At 41.1% G+C, this 20,122-nt stretch overlaps 1 protein-coding gene across 1 annotated transcript in view; it reads left to right on the plus strand.

Annotated features, from left to right (window-relative positions):
- The first annotated feature begins 100 nt into the window (after positions 1–100).
- The window catches only part of NSMCE2 (NSE2 (MMS21) homolog, SMC5-SMC6 complex SUMO ligase), a 224,569-nt gene continuing 204,547 nt past the window's right edge, over positions 101–20,122 (plus strand). The window contains exons 1-2 of the mRNA XM_063299683.1: positions 101–185; positions 3,697–3,843. Coding sequence (XP_063155753.1) covers positions 3,711–3,843 — 133 coding nt within the window. The 5' untranslated portion in view covers positions 101–185; positions 3,697–3,710. The remainder of the gene's footprint in view (positions 186–3,696; positions 3,844–20,122) is intronic.

The following is a 20,122-nucleotide window of genomic DNA, read 5'->3' on the forward strand; positions in this document are numbered from 1 at the left end:
AAGGCCGGGTGAGCTTCCCCCTTCTCTCTTGTCACATGAGGGTTTCCGCGGTCATGTGAACAGGCGCCGGCGTATGAGGAGCCTCGCCGCCCTTCCGACTTATCCCGCCTTCTCTCGGCAAGTATCTGGGCCAGGAGTTCAAAATAGGAGGAAAAGCGAGTTTTTTCCAAGGAAAGGAGTCCCAGGTAAGGGGGAAATGGCTGCTGCAAGATATGCTGGTGAAATAATTGCATCCACACCCCGCGCTTGACCCGCTTCCTGGATTAACCCGTTTCTTGCATTCATACGATGCCTTGACACGCAGCTGTTCTTCAGAAACTCACAGTCTGAGGTGCTGCAGTCTATACGTTGGCGTTATAACGGTGGGGGCCGTGGGTAGGTTCACATCTGGTGCTAAAACATAATGGTTGAATTGGTTCTGGTGTGGCAGGATTGCCAGTCAAAATCTGTGGTTTAGCGTGATGTGAATCCCAGGTTCAGTATTGAACTTCGTTCAACATGTGAGAAAGAAAAGGTCTCGAGTCCGGGTGATCTCATGTATACTATAATGTAGCTTCTCAAGAACAGTGTGGAAGTGGCTTGCCTCCTTCTGAGATATTTCTTGATTCGCAGTCTAGCCTAGAGAGATTTTTTTTAATGCCACCTATATTATTTTTATAAATAACTCAAAGCAGCGAACGTACTTAATACTCTTCCCTCCTCCTATCTTCCCAACAACAACAACCCTGTGAGGTGGGCTGGGCTGAGAGAGAGGGACTGGCCCAAGGTCACCCAACTGGCTTTCATGCCTAAGGTGGGACTAGAACTCACAGACTCCTGGTTTCTAGCCTGGTGCCTAGTGATTTCCTAGTGGTCTCCCTTCCAAGTATTGCTTAGTGTGCAAGATCGGTCAGATGCTGCCACCTTCTGAGACTTATTCAATAAGCAATGGTTGGATCAGGGCTTAGAGTGTCATTGCCTGGATACACACATCCTGCTAAATTGTACTGGCATCTGTTTGACTAGTGTGCTATACCACCAAGCCCTGAGATTTCACAAACATAGCTTAGTGAGGCATCTGTTATGTCAATATTTTCCATAAACAAGCCAATGATGGAACCACAATCAAAATTAAGAAGTAAAAATTAGCAACAGTTAAAACTATATGAGAGCAATAACACCAGTATATGCTATTATATATTTAAATCACTTTAAAAATGGCACTAATACAACTATAAAATCCTAAACCTAGAATTGTCCAAGTTATTGTTGGATATCCTTGTTAAGTGGAGATGCTAAAAATGTGACTGCTACTTTGGCACAAAGGTTTCAGACATTACTAACCTCAGTAATGCATCAAGCAAAATCAGGTGTATATTTTTAGTTGTTGTTTTCTGCAGAGGTGGTAAAGTTTGGTAAACACAGTAAATGCAGCCTGACTCAGCTCTCAGTAGGTAATAAATATATTTTAGAAAATTTGGCAGAACATTAAAAAGTGTTCTTGGTTTGAAAGCTACTAGTAGAAGAGAAAACTTCATTGTTAATATTGATTATGTTGATGCCCTAGAAAGCAGAGGTACTGGGGGGGGGCAACATGGCAGCAATGACCAGGCAGTCAAAGCTCCGCTCCTTTCCACATGCATTGCAAAGGGGTGGAGCTTTATTCTTTTGGCCATAGTTGCCATCTTGACTTTTTTGACCCCCTGGCAGATGGCTTCCTGCTAAGAAGTGTAGGCATTGTACAAAAGAGAAAGCCTAATCATACAACTTTCAACCCATTTCCCCCTCAGTGGGAGAAAGTATAGCTCAGTTAAAAAGTAAAATCTCCTTTGATCCTGACTTGACTGCTGGAGACATCCATATTGTTTTCTTGGCAACAGTACAGAAATGGGTTGCCCTTTGCCCCCCTGTGTTATGTTCTACCAACTTCCAGGCCCGGCATAAGGATCTCAAATTTCCTGGTGGTCTCTCATCCACATATTAGCTGCTTTTCTTCCTAAAATTGGCTAGGTGCTCATTGGTGGGGTGCATGTGTTACATACAAAAAGTTGTTGGTCCTATCATAGTTTAACTTCCCCAATCAGAGTTAAACTCCGTATCATATAAAACATACATTGTAAACAGTGTCCCATATTTAATTTACCCTTGTATAAATTTATTCCAGAAAATCCCTTGGGGGGGAAAACCATCTTTAACCTCCTTCCTGTTTTTTTGTTTATAGAACTTATACTCCTTCAAAAAAAAAACCCATTGATGCCAAGGGGCGTTTTAAAAGCAATTGTCACACCAGTACAGGGGGAATGAATTTTGCTCAAAGAGGGTGCAAAGAACAGTTAAGTAGAGCCATACCTAATTAGAGGTGTCTGCAGGGTATGACCTAAAAAAGACATGGCAGTGGCTGCAGTTGTACAATTGAAGCTCTGTCTGGATTTTATGTACATTGCAGGTTTCATGAAACCCCGTCATTGCGGTTGGGGGTCATAATCCCATTTGCAATATCTTGAGCAGAAGGCCTGGAATAATAGTCCATCCTTCTGAATTAACCTGTCATTCAATCCTTAGGGTTGGTATTATATCAGCAGGCCCATAAGTGAATTTAAGGATACACACAGCTTTATTCCTGCAATTATTTAATGCAAAATAAAACTTTGGCAGATACAGTACTGATTCAGATATCAAATTAACCCTAGCTGGTTGAATAAGCTATATGGCTTACTTTAAGCATGGTTTAGTGATGAAGGTGCAAGTGGCCTGGTTTGTACACAATGTTTGCTTTATCTTGTTTTGTATTCTTAAAACAAATCTCCAGAGCTGTATTTGGAGATATGGGGATTTGAAGCTATGACATTTTACATCCATTCTGCTACTGAACCATAGCTCTCGCTTACAAATGTTCTAAAGAACCTTACACTCCTTGAAAAATAGCCTCTTGGAAGCAGCAGAGAAAGCCTAATTTAAAATTCAGTTTGATTTTGCCTGTTTTTAAAACGGTTCACCAAATATCCTTTAATTGGTTTAAATTCCCTTGTCCCATTCTTTGCAAAATATTGTGTTCATTATTTTTATTTATTTCCTCTTTTATTATTCTGCTAGTCAATGAAAAGGTTTTCAGAGCACCTGCAGTTTAAGAGGAGAAAAATATTCCATGCTTATTAAAAACCAGTACACCACCCACTTAAAATGAAACAAATCTCCAGATCAATATGAAATAATCGCAGAAGTTTGAAAGGTCTCCACTGGGTGTTGAGAGAATATGTCAATGGGTGGTTGACTTAAAGCCAATGTGATTTGCCCTAAATGCCTGCTATACACAGCTAGTATATTAAGGAACTGTACGTGTCTAATAAAGTGCATATATTGTACATGATCCAACCCCATGTGGAGAAATGTCACATGTGTATGTTGCCCCTTCAACGCCAGGCGAACATGCAAACTTACATTCAGTAGGAGGACACTGAATTTTTGTGACTTGAGTTGATCTTAGAAAAGTCTTGTCCTAAAGGTAGACATTGATTGCAGCCTCATGTTCCTTCAGAGAAGGCTGAGGTGGACAAGCTGGTTCATTCTTTTTCAGACTGGGGAAATTGTATTATTTTATTTTTTGGTTGATACCATTTTTACTGCTTTTCGTTTCAACCATACGAAAAAGATCGAGGGGTCACAGGGACATCATAGAATAACCCAACATTGTAGAGGTAATCATTGTTTGTTTTTTAGGGAGCTTGATCAGAATGTCTGGACGTCCATTGGTTTCCTTCAGTGGTGTGGACATGTGTCTGTCATCTCTGAGAACCTGCCACTCCTACATAGACACCGGCATGGATATAGCTACGAACGTGGCCCTTGATCTTGTGGAAAATCACAGTGAGTGCAGTTTTGGGATCTATTCTCCTTGGTCGCTTTTCAAAGCTTGGGATCCTGACACACAGGCTTTGGCCCTGCTCTTCCATTGTGTGATCCAACATGGACATCCTTTTAGGTTCTTCAGCTGATTTTCTTTCAGCTTGAGCTCAATGAACAAAACTTCTGTTTTGCAGTGGGCCATGTTGCACCTCTGTGAGTCTTGGGGATGGACTGTCCCCTTCTCTCCTGCAGTCTGAAGTCTAAGGTCTTCATAAGATCCTTGTTCTTTCAAGTTCTAGTTGCTCTTACAATCCCAGTAAACAAAAACAGGTTTGAGTTTTCGCTGTACAAGCAGCATGCACAGAATTCATACTGATTCCTTGTCTCACCACCCTTTCCTGTATCCAGGCTCAGGGAAGCAATATGCCCTTTCCAGGAGCTAAACTGCTTTCTATGGGTGCGGTTGCAACTGTTGGGGGAAAGCAATTAGCTGCAAACGGTGTGATGCCATCTCCAGAGTGTTCAGTGGGATTTAGATGCAGGAAGAATGCCATCTTTGCACGCTAGGTGGCTTCTCCTTGTACCAATAGCTCAGTTTTGGGAAAGACATTGCCAGATGAAAGTTCAGAAAGGTTGGTGGGAGGGAGGCACTAAGGCCATTTATCTTCTCCCTTTTCTGTCTGGAGCAGAAGCAAAAATATCTTGGTTATTCCAGGAGGTGGCTGTAATTCAACATTGAATGACAATTTCTGTTTTTGTGGGTGTGAAGTCTGCATAGCTGGAGGGCACTCGGGTTTACTTGTTTTTATTTATTTTACAATATTCTGATGGATGTATACAGCCAAGGTTTAGTAAGATTTTTTGACTGTTGTTCATAGGGTTTTGTTCCCAGGCCCCTCACCCACTTGGTAGAGATCCTCTAAACTTGCTTCAGTTTTTCACTGCCATTTTTGAACTGTGGTAGTGCCTAGAACTGGACACAAATGGAATTGGACCAGAGCATAGTAGAGTAGAACAATTACATCTCATGATCTGGATTCAGTGTACCCCAAAAGAGTATTTGACATAGTAGCAGCTGCATCACGCTGCTAGTTCATGTTCAACTTGTGGCCAACAAGGACATTCAGATCTCTTTCACCCTATACTATTGCAAAGCAGGTCTCATCCTCTACTTGCACCTTACCTTTTTTCTACCCAGATGCAGAACTTTACATTTTTGGCTGCTTACATTTCACTTTGACCATTTGTGCCTGCTGCTCAAACCTAGTTAATGGAGTTTGGTAGATCTGTTTTACCCAAAGTGCTTTCTGTTACAGGTGGTCCTCAACTTACAACCATTTGTTTAATGATAATTCAAAATTACACTGATGCTGAAAAAAGTGACTTGCGACCGGTCCTCATGCTTACAACCATCGCAGCGTCTCTGCGGTCACGTAATCAAACTTTGGGTGCTTGGCAACTGGCATGTATTTACGGCAGTTGCAGTGACCTGGGATCACATGATCGCCATTTGCAACCTTCCCAGCGGGCTTCTGACAAGCAAAGTCAGTAGGGAAGCTAGATTCACTTAACAACTCTGTGATTTGCTTAATGACTGCAGCAATAAAGGTTGTAAAATTGGGCATGACTCACTTAACAACCGTCTCACTTAGCAATGGAAGTTCCAGTCCCAATTGTGGTTGTAAGTCTAGGACTACCTGTACCTTGCACAAGAGCAGACCTTATTATTCTGTGTCCCCAAGTATTTGGCAAAGAACATTGTTCGATAAAAAAATATTCCTCATCGCTCACTACAGCAGCTTTCCAGAATCAAAACATCGACTTTTTTGCCATTTGAAGTGCAAACCTTATGGCAGCCTTCCCTATTTTGTGCCATCTGAATGCCTTCTGGGGGCTTACAGATGTTTGACATCTGAAGAGGAAAGGTTTGGGGAACTTTTTGGGGAAGCAAGTTTGTTTGCTTTTTAATTTTTTTTTATAATTTTTGGAAAAACGTTGAAACAGATCAGTTTAACGATGAATCTTCATTGGATCAAAAAGAGACTAGATAGCCAACTCTCAGCAGTGCTTCAGTTGGCAGACCTGCACAGAGTTGAGAGTTGAACTGGATGGCCTGAATGCCCCTTCCAATTCTATAATGTATATATATTTATTGTGTTTGGGTCCTGCCTATTTTTATACCCACCATAACAACCCTGCGAGGTAGGTTGGGCTAACAGAGAATGGCTGGCTCAAAGCCATCCTGGGATTTTTATGGTTAAGTAGGAAGTTGAACCCTGGTCTCCCTTGTCAAAGTCCAGGCGCTTAACCAATGGACTCTACTGCCTCTCAAAGCTTTCTCTCCACTTGGTGTCTCCAGATAGGACCACAATTCCTTTATTTCCTAGGTAGTGTTGCGAGTTATAGTTTAACAGCACAATGCACCCTAATCAAGGAACTATTAACTCAGTCAATCAACCAAGCAGCAAACAACAGCCCACTCAAGGAACTCCCAAGGAGAGAACAACACCCCCACCAACACAAGCCGGGCAAGCCACGGTATGTAAACTGAGAGCAAGGCCCTCTCCCTCTTCGCACTGAAGATGTTGCCTAGTCTGGCAATGAAACGTCTGCAAGAAAACGGAGGAGCCAAGGTGGGGATGAGGCAGCAACTGCTGCAAGGAACTCCTCCGAAAGATTATTTTTTATCATCTTTTTCCTTAATCTATTGGGATAGCACATGTGTTTTGCAGCTCTTGTCAGTCTAATCACATTAATAGATTGAAAGATTTATAGATATATACTTTTTTAGTGTGTGTGTGTGTGTATTAGTTTTTCTTTTTTTAGTAGATTTATTTTTATGGGATTTATTTTAACTGAAGTAACTTTGTTTGGATAAGATGACTGTGAAGACGAACGCTTAGCTAAAGGACTTTGTGTGGAATTGATTGACATGGGTAAAGGAAAGAAACGGCACGGTGTTAGCCCGGGTTCCCTTCCTCCACTGAAGCTTGCTAAACAGCCAAGAATTGCAGATTGCTTTGTACGAAAGGGAAACGTAAGTAAAACAAATCTCCTTCCCACTTCCAACAAATTCGGAATCTTGGAATGGGATCTCCAAACAGAGTTGGAAAAACAACGGTTATTAGAGCTTTCCCTATCTGTTAGGGAAGAGCTAAATGGGAGCCAGGACCTTGGTACGGGCTCCCCTCGCATGTCGTCGTTTCATGTAACTAGCCCAAGTACTTGTCGCAGGGGATCTGAAGCTGAGCTTAAAACTAAAAACAACAAAAAAAAATCAGAATATGGAGAGGCTTCCATGGGAAAACTCAACGGAGTTCATGGCAGAGCAATGCCTGCTTGTGGCGCAAACTATTATCTCGATATTTGAACAGCTCTCAGACATAAAACACGAGCTGGATGTCTTGAAAGGAGATGTAGAGGCTTTTGCGCAAAAGTATGAATCTAGACCCTCTACTCTTATAAAAGGGTATGAAACAGATGTGGCTAAGCCTCCCGCCCTGGGCAAGTGTGCTGATAAAGAGCAAGCAGCTAAAGAAAAAGTTAATTAGATAAAAAGCCACAGCTCCCAAAGAATAATTTTTTAACTCTTGATAAGGCAGAGAGTGGAGAATTTCCACATACCAAAGATTCTTTGGACGTAAACAAAGTATTTCCCTCTAGATTGAATCGTTCGCTGCAAACACAACAGATTGCTCTTGATATCTCCATGAATAGACATAATGTCGGACGCTGGAATACTAGGGGAGCAATTGTAACTTCCCTGGGTCAGCTGCTTCACTGCCAACCGGGGCAGACAGATTTGCGTGCTGTTGACTGGCTCTCGGGTGCTCCAGATCAGAAGCAGATCCTTCTGTCTTTCAAGCAGCCCACCGTTCCTTTGATGCTATTTAAGATGAGGACGCTTTTAGCTCTGTTTCAAATTTTTCCTGTCAGAGTCTTTTGTGACGAAAAGTTTAAACCATTATTTGCTGACATGACAGCTTCCAAGTTTGCTGCTTCTCCACCTCCAGCCTTGAGAGAGCGAGAGAGTGGGAGCCAGCCTGCCCTACTTGATGGAGATGCTTTCGATCCAACTGAAGCCGGCCTCATTAATGCTTTCAGCTCTTTACCAAGAAAAGAACAAGACAACATTTTGCTCAAGCGGGAAAATTTGAAGAAAACCCTGTTGGTTACAATTGCTACAGCTGAGCCACTCATAGATCTCGTGTCCCCAAACACTGGTTATGATTGTCTCCCCTCAGCGAACAAGGGACTGTCTGAATATGACCTGCCAAAAAACAGCAGTCTGGATCCCTTTGGGCCAACAGGGGAACTTGGAGTTGAGAAAGAGTTATTACTCTCATCAGGACATTCTGTTGGGGCGTTAGCAACAAATCGGGACCGGAGGGGGATTCACGCCAGCTCCCGTGTCACAAAGGCAAATGCAGCATGACATAGCCATTTTGTCCCCAGGGCCACTGAATGAAGTCCTAGTAAGGCAAGATCAGCTGGCTGTCCTGATTACCAGGAAACACACTGAGGCGAGGACTTGGTCTCTAATATTTATTAGTAGTACTTAACAAGAATCCTAACAAACTGAGAAAGCGTGGGAAAACCCAGCCATATAAACCCCAAAGGTTAAGGCGGTCCCGATCTGTGTCTCTTTGAATGGCTGAACAGTTCCTCAGTGCTACGCATGCGCTTGACAGTCTGGGTGAGAGCCCCCTGCTCGCCATCCTTACTCATGACATGGCTGATGTTAATTTTGAACAAAATCCCCAGGAGCTGATGCAGGATTTCCATGAGGCAAGTCATCCTCCAGCAGAGGCCGTAATACCTCCTGCTGATTCCTCAGCTCAGCATAACAACCTTGTAGCTCTCTCTCGTCAAAATCACATCTCGTGACTGGCTTCAAAGGATTATGCATTTTCCTTTTTAACCTGGAATATTGCTGGATGGTCAGCTCCATCAAAAGACCAACTTTTTTTGACTGTTTGTCACAATTTGATGTCCTCCTTTTACAGGAAACGTGGGCTACTTCAGAGGTGGAGTTAGACAGTTATTGGGTTAATTCTATTCTGGCTGTTCCAAGTAAGGTTGGTGGGAGATCTAAGGGCAGTATTGCAACCTCGGTAAGCACAGCTTTACAATTCAATTGTATGTCACTGCCCCCTTTAAAGCCATGGGTAGTGGCTACCTTGCTTTCATCCAAACACATGGAAATTCTGCTTATTAATGCTTATGTTCCTCCTTCTAATGAGAATGATTTGATTAGTACCATTTGGGAGCATATAGAAAATTTTATTCTCAGCTGCTTAGATAAATATCCCACAGCATCATTAATAATAGGCGAGGACTTAAATGCTAGGATGGGATTAAATGATCACACACTGTTCAATCAATTTAAGATCTATTATGAGGAGAACGTCTTAGAGGAACCTTTTTACTCTAGAGAATTTAAAGATCTAAAAGCTAACTGGGTAGGTTTATGTGCAAGACAAATGATTGCACGCCTGGATCTATGTATTCTCAATGGTTCCATAGGAGGGGATTACCCAGCAGAATACATTATTGGGGGTCAGGAAGAAGATCCACAGTTGATTATTGGATAACTTCATGCGATCTATTGAAATTCCTACGGAGGATGGAGGTAGATTCTAGATTAGAGAGTGATCACAGATTAGAGAATAATTTTAACCTTGACATCCCATTGGAAATCTCTAAGAGCTAACTCAATCTACCGGCCAATGCTTGAAAGTAATAATACCCAGGTGAGAATTAAATGGACTGGGAAGAATGCCACAAAAGTTGGTAAATGGATGCTAGCTCCCGAAACTTTAGAAATTCATGCTCACCTCCTAGATAGTAAATCCCATACATCATATTTAGACTGGTTTGAAAGTTTAATTGCCAATCTTAAAACAGTTCTTATTAAGGGAATGCAGCTTTTCCCTAGAAACAGGGTTATAAAAAATTAAAAAATGGTTTGATTGGGATTGTGTATAGTTAAAGAGGGCATATAATTTGAGGACTGGGAAAATCGCTCCCCCCCCCCTTTGTTGTTTATTCATTCAGTCGCTTCCGACTCTTCGTGACTTCATGGGCCAGCCCACGCCAGAGCTTCCTGTCGGTCGTCAACACCCCCAGCTCCCCCAGGGACGAGTCCATCACCTCTAGAATATCATCCATCCACCTTGCCCTTGGTCGGCCCCTCTTCCTTTTGCCCTCCACTCTCCCTAGCATCAGGGTGTCCTGTCTTCTCATTATGTGGCCAAAGTATTTCAGTTTTGCCTTTAATATCGTTCCCTCAAGTGAGCAGTCTGGCTTTATTTCCTGGAGTGTGGACTGGTTTGATCTTCTTGCAGTCCAAGGCACTCTCAGAATTTTCCTCCAACACCACAGTTCAAAAGCATCGATCTTCCTTCTCTCAGCCTTCCTTATGGTCCAGCTCTCGCAGCCATATGTTGCTATGGGGAACACCATTGCTTTAACTATGCGGACCTTTGTTGTCAGTGTGATGTCTCTGCTCTTAACTATTTTATCGAGATTTGTCATTGCTCTTCTCCCAAGGATTAAGCGTCTTCTGATTTCCTGACTGCAGTCAGCATCTGCAGTAATCTTCGCACCTCGAAATACAAAGTCTTTCACTGCTTCTACATTTTCTCCCTCTATTTGCCAGTTATCAAGCAAGCTGGTTGCCATAATCTTGGTTTTTTTGAGGTTTAGCTGCAAGCCACCTTTTGCACTTCCTTCTTTCACCTTCATCATAAGGCTCCTCAGTTCCTCTTCGCTTTCAGCCATCAAAGTGGTATCATGTGCATATCTGAGATTGTTAATGTTTCTTCCAGCGATTTTAACTCCAGCCTTGGATTCCTCAAGCCCAGCTTGTCGCATGATGTGTTCTGCGTACAAGTTGAATAGGTAGGGTGAGAGTATACAGCCCTGCCGTACTCCTTTCCCAATCTTAAACCAGTCCGTTGTTCCGTGGTGTTCTTACTGTTGCTGCTTGGTCGTTATACAGATTCTTCAGGAGGCAGACAAGATGACTTGGTATCCCCATACCACTAAGAACTTGCCACAATTTGTTATGGTCCACACAGTCAAAGGCTTTAGAATAGTCAATAAAACAGAAATAGATGTTTTTCTGAAACTCCCTGGCTTTTTCCGTTATCCAGCGGATATTGGCAATTTGGTCCCTAGTTCCTCTGCCTTTTCTAAACCCAGCTTGTATATCTGGCAATTCTCGCTCCATGAATTGCTGAAGTCTACCTTGCAGGATCTTGAGCATTACCTTACTGGCATGTGAAATGAGTGCCACTGTTCGATAGTTTGAACATTCTTTCGTGTTTCCCTTTTTTGGTATGGGGATATAAGTTGATTTTTTCCAATCTGATGGCCATTCTTGTGTTTTCCAAATTTGCTGGCATATAGCATGCATTACCTTGACAGCATCATCTTGCAAGATTTTGAGCAGTTCAGCTGGGATGCCGTCGTCTCCTGCTGCCTTGTTATTAGCAATGCTTCTTAAGGCCCACTCAACCTCACTCTTCAGGATGTCTGGCTCTAGCTCACCGACCACACCGTCAAAGCTATCCCCGATATTGTTATCCTTCCTATACAGGTCTTCTGTATATTCTTGCCACCTTTTCTTGATCTCTTCTTCTTCTGTTAGGTCCTTGCCAACTTTGTGTTTGATCATACCCATTTTTGCCCTGGAATTTACCTCCAATGTTTCTAATTTTCTGGAAGAGGTCTCTTGTCCTTCCTATTCTATTGTCTTCTTCCACTTCCGCGCATTGCTTGTTTAAAAATAATTGCTTATCTCTTCTGGCTAACCTCTGGAATTTTGCATTTAATTGGGCATATCTCCCCCTATCACTGTTGCCTTTTGCTTTCCTTCTTTCTTGGGCTACTTCTAGTGTCTCAGCAGACAGCCATTTTGCCTTCTTGGTTTTCTCTTTCTTTGGGATGTATTTTGTTGCCGCCTCCTGAACAATGTTGCAACTTCTGTCCAGAGTTCTTCCGGGACCCTATCTACTAAGTCCAGTCCCTTAAATCGATTCTTCACCTCCACTGCATATTCCTTAGGAATATTAGTGAGCTCATACCTAGCTGATATGTGGGTCTTCCCTAATCTCTTTAGTCTGATCCTAAATTGTTCAAGAAGAAGTTCGTGATCGGAACTACAGTCAGCTCCAGGTCTTGTTTTTACCGACTGTATAGATGTCCGCCACCTTTGGCTGCAAAGGATGTAGTCAATCTGATTTCGGTGTTGTCCATCTGGTGAAGTCCATGTATAAAGCCATCTCTTAGGTTGTTGGAAGAGAGTGTTTGTTCTGCAGAGTGAATTGTCTTGGCAAAATTCTATCAGCCTATGTCCTGCTTCATTTTGTTCTCCCAGGCCATGCTTACCTGTAATTCCAGGTGTCATTTGACTGCCCACCTTAGCATTTCAGTCTATTTTATACAGAAGTTATATTCTAATTCCACCTTAAGAGTAAGGTGTAATTCCCTAGGGACCTTATCTGGCTTAGTAAGTGTGCCGGAAGGAGTACGTCAGGGATGTATTCTTGCCCCCTCACTTTTTAATCTATATATTAACTCCTTGATTGATCTTCTTCGTAATCTGAATTCCCATCCTCCCAATCTAGCACAATGTAAGGTACCGATACTTCTTTATGCTGATGATGCCATTATTATCTCACAAACCCCTATTGGATTGAAAAGAGTCATAGCAGCAACACTAAACTACTGCAGACAAAACGATTTGGTTCTTAATTTCGACAAATCAAAAATCCTGGTCTTTGCTAAAAGATCTATTCAATATTCTTGGAGAGTAGAAGGGCATAATTTAGAACAAGTTAATGCATTTAAATACCTTGGAGTGATTTTCCACTCGAAAGGTACTTGGAATGCTCATTTGAATTATGCGGTGCAATCAGCCCTTTGGTCCTCAAATGCTATAAAATGCCTTTTTTGCACAGACGGAGGACAATTAGTCCCTGCAGCCTTAAAACTTTTTGAGGCCGAAACATTGACACAAATTCTCTATGGGGCACAAACAGGAATTTTTTTGAAGAGTCACAAGAAACTGTACAAACAAAATTCCTGCTATCAATTTTAGCTGCACCTGGTGGAACATCAAATGCCCAGCTGAGACTAGAAACAGGAATGCCTCAAATTCAGGTTAGGGCCTGGAAGATGATGTTAACTTTTTGGCTGAAAATTCAGTTCTTGCCAATTGGCTTGACCCCTGCAGTCTTGATTGATAACTTTTCCTCTCCCTGGAAACAGGCGATAGAGCATAAGCTGGCTTTATATGGGCTTTCCTCATTCTTAAGATCTTTAGGTTACGATCAAGCCAAGCAATTGGTTATCGATAGAATAAGAGATATGGAATTCCAGTTAGAAGTTAATAGGATACCTCTGCACCGTAGAAATTGGATAAGATGGGATACATGGGAAACAGCAAGTTATCTGAAAGACCTAACCTTTCCCAAGATTAGAATAGCATTTTTTAGAGCTAGATTTAATATCCTTCCATCAGCACTCATGCAAGGCAGGTATAATAAAACCCCTCAGCAGAGAGAATTTGTATATGTGGCAGTAAGGAGGTTGAAAACATCTCTCATGTTTTATTACGCTGTAAATATTACAGGGATATCAGATCAATATACACTCACCTCCTAATAGAAAGATTTCCAGGGAGACCAGACAGTTTTTACAAGACCATTTTCTTCAGGACTCAAAACCAGCCATCACATGTGCAGTAGCTAAATTTTGTGCTGCCGCAATGATAATAAGGCAAACCTGGTTAAAGAAGTAGGGATTTTTGCTTATTTTTCTATTTTTATCAATATTTTGTTTAGTTATCTTTCAATAAATTTTTGAGGGTATATTTTACAATATAGTATTACAATATAGTATTAATATATTGGATCTACTAATGTTTAGGTAAATAAATAAGTCATTATTGTAATAGGAATCTATAGATTATATTATAATTGTTTTAATTTACAGTTTTCTATAATTGTACTCATTTGACTTACTTGACTTATTTTGATTTTATTTGTTATTTTTATTAATTTTATGTTGCTGGTCATTGACCAAATAAACATCATCATCATCATCATCATCATCATCATCATTATTATTATTATTATTACTATTATTTGCAAGAAAACACCAAGGCTCAGAGAGCACCAAGGACTCCACAGTTCAACCCTGAGCTACAAATATTCGCTTCTATAGTTTAATGCCCTGGATGAAGTATTTGAATAACTATGGGAAGAGCATACCATGAGATGGCAGCAGAGACTTCATATTGCTTAGCTCATGAAGTTATTTGCGGTCATGCCTCTGCTAAAGGTTCTGCAGTTCCCTAGTATCAAAATGCAGTAGGATTTAGGACTGTGTTTTAAAGAGGGCCTGAACAAAGACCCCCTTAGTAAGAGTTAAGGGATCAAACTAGTATTGTAAAATAAATGTAAATCAGGACTTTAACATGCCTTTCTGTCCTGGGAATGTCACATCTTCTTGTTTGGCATTGCCCACTGGAGATTCTCAACCTGTATGCCAGCGATGTCATGGAGTGATATCATGGAGTGATATTACATGGACAATGATGTCATGGAGAAAATCTGTCTATGAGGTCTCTAGGAGTTGAAAACAACTTGATGGCACATAATCAATGCCAGTGATGGGGAGACAGTGATTCTATGGATTAGCAACTTTAAGATGCGTGGACTTCAACTCCCAGAGTTCCCCAACCACCATTCTGGCTGGGGAATTCTGGGAGTTGAAGTCCATGCATCTTAAAGTTGCTGAGATTGGGAAACACTGCTTTGGATGTTGCTGGACTCAACTTCCAGTCAGCCAGCCTGGTCAGGATGATGCGAGTTGCAGGACCACAGTTTCCTCACATTTGCCCTTTGCCAGGAAGTCCTTCTTGGTAGGACTGTTCAGTGTAGCTAAAGCTGCTTTCAAGGTCTAACCCATCAAATGCATAATGATACCTTAATTTTTTTGCAGGTCTGGCTGGCAACTGTATCATTGTCAAATTTATTTACATGCTGATTTTTTACAGTTTTGCTCAAAGCCACTCATAAAAACAGTAATAGGGAGTCAAGTAGAATAATTATAAATTGTTAGTCCTACCAGGTAGGCCAAATCACAAAATTAATCCTGCAGGGATTTCAGGAATGTTCCTTTTGCATGTCAATACTAGGGAATTGCAGAGCTCTTAGCAGAGGCATGTAAGATATAGTAACAGATTCTAGAAAGTCTGTCCAAGTTTGTCGCATCTTATACTGAACAAGATCAAAGCAGGGTATTTTGAGTTTCTTTCTCATGCTTCTGTCAGTCTCTGGATTGTTGTTCAAATTCTTCCTTAACAGCTCTCCTAAATCTTCCCCAGGTCAGCTCTAAATTCCTTTATATAAATAGAAGAGGGGCCTTTTGTGATGCAGTATTGAAATCCACATCAACAAACTAATTTAACCATTAATTAGTCCCTAAGGAAATGAAAAACCATCACTGTCAAAAAAAATCTGCATTTGGCTGAGGAACCCTTGTCTAACAAATCCAAATCACCAAGGCCATCTTCCTCCACCTGATGTCCTTGAGATGTTTTGAGCTTCCCAGCTCATTCAAATACAGGAATTATAGCTCAGCAGACTTGGAAAGGGCTCAGTGAGGAAAGGCTGCCCAGTTGTTAGCAAAAAAAAGATGCCTGTTTGTATCAAAAGCAGTTAATAGTTTGATATTTTGGCTATCAATATGGCCTCAATGTGATAAGCAGAGAAGTGTTGGGCAGCACCAAGTCTTATATGATTGATCTATCAGAGTCCTACTCACAGGAGCTGCTATTTGGAGCCAGGTCCTATCTTTCTTAGACGGATGGAGATGGGAGCCAAACAATAAAAGGAGGTCAGATTTTGAAGGTTTTGTAACTAGGAATGCTCTTGTTCTTCAAGGATACCCATCTCAAACATAAATACACAATGGTAGTGCCTTTATTAGGGCAACTGCTAATACTGTAATGGTATGTGGGAAAGACCTTGGGAGACTGGGCCAAGAGATGCTGCCAAAGGAATGGTCAGATAAGAGAGAGCATAGCCTTCAGCTGGGCAGCGGGTGGGGCAAGAGGCTAATAAGAGACCCTCCCCAGTTTCTCTGGTTGTATAGGAGATGGGGGGGGGGGAGAATTGTACTTTCAGGCTTGCAAGATTGATGTTGGCTTCGCAGGGTAAACCAGATAGGAATCACAACCAGATGAGCTAATTCTACTTTATTGTAAAGGTACATTAACAGAATCTTGAGCATTGCAGTCAAACATCTGGAAGGCACCAGATTGGGAATGCTGGTGTGATCCCATGCTTCAGGGGTTTTTTTCCCATGCAGTCCTGGAAAGGGCTTTGCAGATTTGGAAATGTGCACGGTCTCATCGAGAGAGAGCAGATTTTACTAGAAAGCTTTGTAGGTGACTTAAAGAAAAGTGGAGTGTGTGTCCCTCTTAGTCTCTGGTTTACATCTTTGGTGCCTCTCAAGTTCTTTCCATCAGAGTGTCAGTAAACTGTCTTAAGTTCGTCATAACAATTTTACATGTTTCTTTAAGGAAATTGTAAGTACAGTATGTCTGCTAAGGTGCTGGTAGGCTTATTACATTTTTAAAAAAATCTTTAAAATCTCACCTCCCCATTTTAATTTAAAAAAAAAGAAAAGAATTTCTGCTCTTCATCTCTTGCAAGCTGAAACAGTTGTTAAAAATAGCATTCCTCCTGGTCATAATGCATTTCCCACCCCATCTTAATGGAAAAAATAATCCAAATCCTTACTGAGTCCATCCCTTTGTTATGCTGTCTAAAGGTTTTAAAAACTTGCTGTTTAAAACAGTTGCGAGCATGTGAGATTCATAGAATTCTATCCTGTTCTTGGAAATCCAAAAGTATGCCTATTAGGGATTTTGAATGTTTTCCCCAGTGCCCCACACAGCTCTGTTTTAAAAAGTGAGTTGTTTTGTTTTTTTTAAGAGAAGCAACCTTTCAAAAATAATCCTAAAAGCAGAGATTTGTGGGGCTGATCCTTCAGTGATGGCTGCAATTCATGAATTAGCTGAATCGGGCTGACCTAAGGAAGGAGTTAAATAATAGAGAAAAAACTAGAAAATTCTCCCTATAATGGTTTTTGGTGGGGGGAGGGGGGCAGGTCACAAGTCCAGTATTGCAGTAACTTCTTTATTCTCTGCTTGCCTTGTCATTAAAATTTTTCAGAGATCTTTCGTTAACCTGAAATTGTCTGGAGAAACTGGGCAGACTTTACATATCGGGGTTTCCCCTTCTATCAATTTCCTCCTTTGGAAATGTTTCTTGCAAAGGTCACAGTTAAAGAAAAAGCGGGGTTCTTTCTCACAGTTTTGGAAGTTGCTTCATTTGACTCATTTTATAATTTTTAAAAAAATAGTTTCTCAATTATCCCTTGAGAAATTGCTATTATTTTTTCCAAGCCTCACTTGGGGACCCATAATCCATAATGATCTCATTTAGAATACGGATTTGCCTCAATTGTAATTCCTCCCAAAACCTTCTGAATAAAATAAGCCATGTCTGTCAAAGTCTGGGATTTTCTGTCCAAGGTTTGGATTGAGGAAAGTGAAGAGTTTCAGTGCATTTAATTAAGTACAGTCAGTTTTAGGAGAAAATTCAAAACATTGTTTTACTTAAGGTGGGGAAAAACAAACTTGAGCTTTTTTAAAATCAGGTTGATAAGAAATAGTATTGGACATTAGCCCTACTGAATCAAGGGAACATATTAACTTATAAGGTCCGAGTTCACACATTATATTAATCTGTAACATGATTTGTTTGGTTTTGGCTTAATATGGTACATGGCTTGTTAAACAAACCATGACTTAGCATAATGTATGAATCCTGCCGCTGGTTGGGTCCACATCAAATTAAGCCATATGCTGGTTTGGCTTGATATGATGTGTAAACACTACAACAGTAGCTTGTTCAACAAATCTTGGCTAAGTATAATATATGAATCTTGGCACTAGCTGGGTTCATATGTCATACTAAGCCATACTATTGCTTATTTAAGTTTTCCTGTGATGTATGTACCCCGCCAATGTGCTATGTAGACAATAATGTATACACTGTTGTGTGTAAATTAAGCCAGTGTGGCATATTCAACCAATCATAGTTAGGACAAACTTTGGCAGTGTGATAGTTGAACATAGCCAGTGGTGGATCCATATCATGCTAAGCAGTAATGTTATTTGTTTGATTTTATCGCATTTAGAAACCCAGCCATTCTAGCTTATTAATCATGGTTAATAAGTGAATTATGCAAACCAAGCCAATTCTAGCTTATTTAACAAACCACAGCTACACAAACTGTAACTTAGTGTAGTCTATGCACTCCGATACCATAGTGTGTTTAGGATCACAGTCTGAAATAAATTTCTTTTTTGACAGAGACTCATAATAACATGGAATTGTAAAATCAGAGCATTGGAAGGGGCTATTCGGGCCATCAAACCCACAGCAAAAATCCAAATTAAAGCATTTCTACCGTTGGGTTGTCTAGCTTGAACACAAAATGCTGCCATTCCATATTCTGCATTCTGGAATGATGGAGAGGAGATCTGTTTTATGGTACCTCCCCGGATTCTTCTCTTCTGAAGGATAAATTTAGCCAGTTTCTTCGGTCTTTCTTTTAAGGCTTATCTTCCTGTCTTCTGAGCTTCCTTCTTGCCTTCTGTGATTCTATTGCAATTTCTCCGAATCCTTCTTAAAGGAGAACTGGACATAGTACTTGAGGTGGAATCTGAGTTACGAAAACCCTGCTTGTTCTCTAATTCCAGTTGGGCAATTCATAGTTTAGACTGTAGAAGGCTTGATTTAGTGTGTTTTGGAAGAGAACTGGCAGCAGCTGTTAATTCCTGCAACACTTTTGAGATCATAACTAGGAATCACTCAGAGCCAAAGCAATCAATGCTCATTTATTCATGGCATAAATACAATGGGTAACCTTTTCTTCCTGGTTAATAAGCATATCTTTTGATTTCTCAAACTCGGCAAGTGTTTCTTTATTATTTTCTGTATTTGCATCATCATACTCCTTTGAACTTGGAAGAACTGGAGTGGTTTACGTCCATAAAAAGCATAACCAAATAATTATTATAATAGAAGTGCCATTTTAAAGTGATGCCAATGGAAGCTGTGGTCGTTAAGAAATATATAAAAAACAACTGCAGGGTGATACGGTAAAAAAAATGACAATAGTTAGACAACAGAGAGAATTTTAGCAGGGGAGATTTCCAGATTATCTTCCAGTTTAGGGACAGCATTTAGCTGACCTTGGCTGGTCTCATAATGTTAACAGGGTCAGACCTGGTTAGCAAGTTATGTTGGGAAAACCACCGATGAATACCAGAGCTATAAATTTTGAAAATACATCCCAGAAGAATGCAGTGCGACACCAATTCCTTACTGTGACCGAAGGAAGCTATATGAGCATGTCTGTGAAGCCAACAGAGTCGAGTTCAGCTCAAAAGAGAGCTGATCCTTTTCATATGTGCAATTTGCTGGTGTGACGTTCTGCATTATTTCATTTTAAGTAGGCTGACCATACGTCCCGTTTTGAATGGGACAGTCCTGTTTTTTTAACATTTCCAGACTGTCCCATTGTTTTAATATAAATGTCCATTTTGTCCCGTTTTCTTAAAAACCTTAATTAAAAATTTGAAAGTTCCTGTGAACCTGTTAGAATGCAGTCTGACTTTGAGTGGAAGGAGGGGGAGCTCAGCAGAAATGGTGGGAAAAAAGCCGCAGAGCTCAACCCGGCAGGAAACCTAAAAAGAAAAAAACAGGATCAGCTGATAGGCGGTGATCAGAGGGCGAGCCGATTGGCTCCTGCCTTGAAAGGGCGGGAAGAAAAGAATGTAAAAGCATGGCCAGAGGAGGAACGGCTTGTCGGGGACAGCCGTTCACTGGACTCTCCAGCTCAGTCTTGCCTCTCGCAAACGAATCCGAAGATTCCCAGCCTGAGAGAACCGGAGAAGTTCCTGCCTGCCGATCCAGCCCGTCGCCCAGCCTAGCCCTGTTTTGCCATCCCAATGTCCCATTTTTGTTTCAAGGAAATATGGTCAGACTAGTTTTAAGTTGCTTGGAAGATCTTTTCTTGCAGAAAAAGGCCCGTAAACTTAAAATGACTGGCTTATTTTTAAAATGAGCAGGCAACCTCTAAATATAGAAAATAACTGGGCTTTTATTGGGATAGTTTGGTGGAGATAGAGCCCCACAATTGCATTTTG

The sequence above is a fragment of the Candoia aspera genome, chromosome 3 (genome assembly GCF_035149785.1).
Source record: "Candoia aspera isolate rCanAsp1 chromosome 3, rCanAsp1.hap2, whole genome shotgun sequence".
In the NCBI taxonomy this organism is placed as follows: domain Eukaryota; kingdom Metazoa; phylum Chordata; class Lepidosauria; order Squamata; family Boidae; genus Candoia; species Candoia aspera.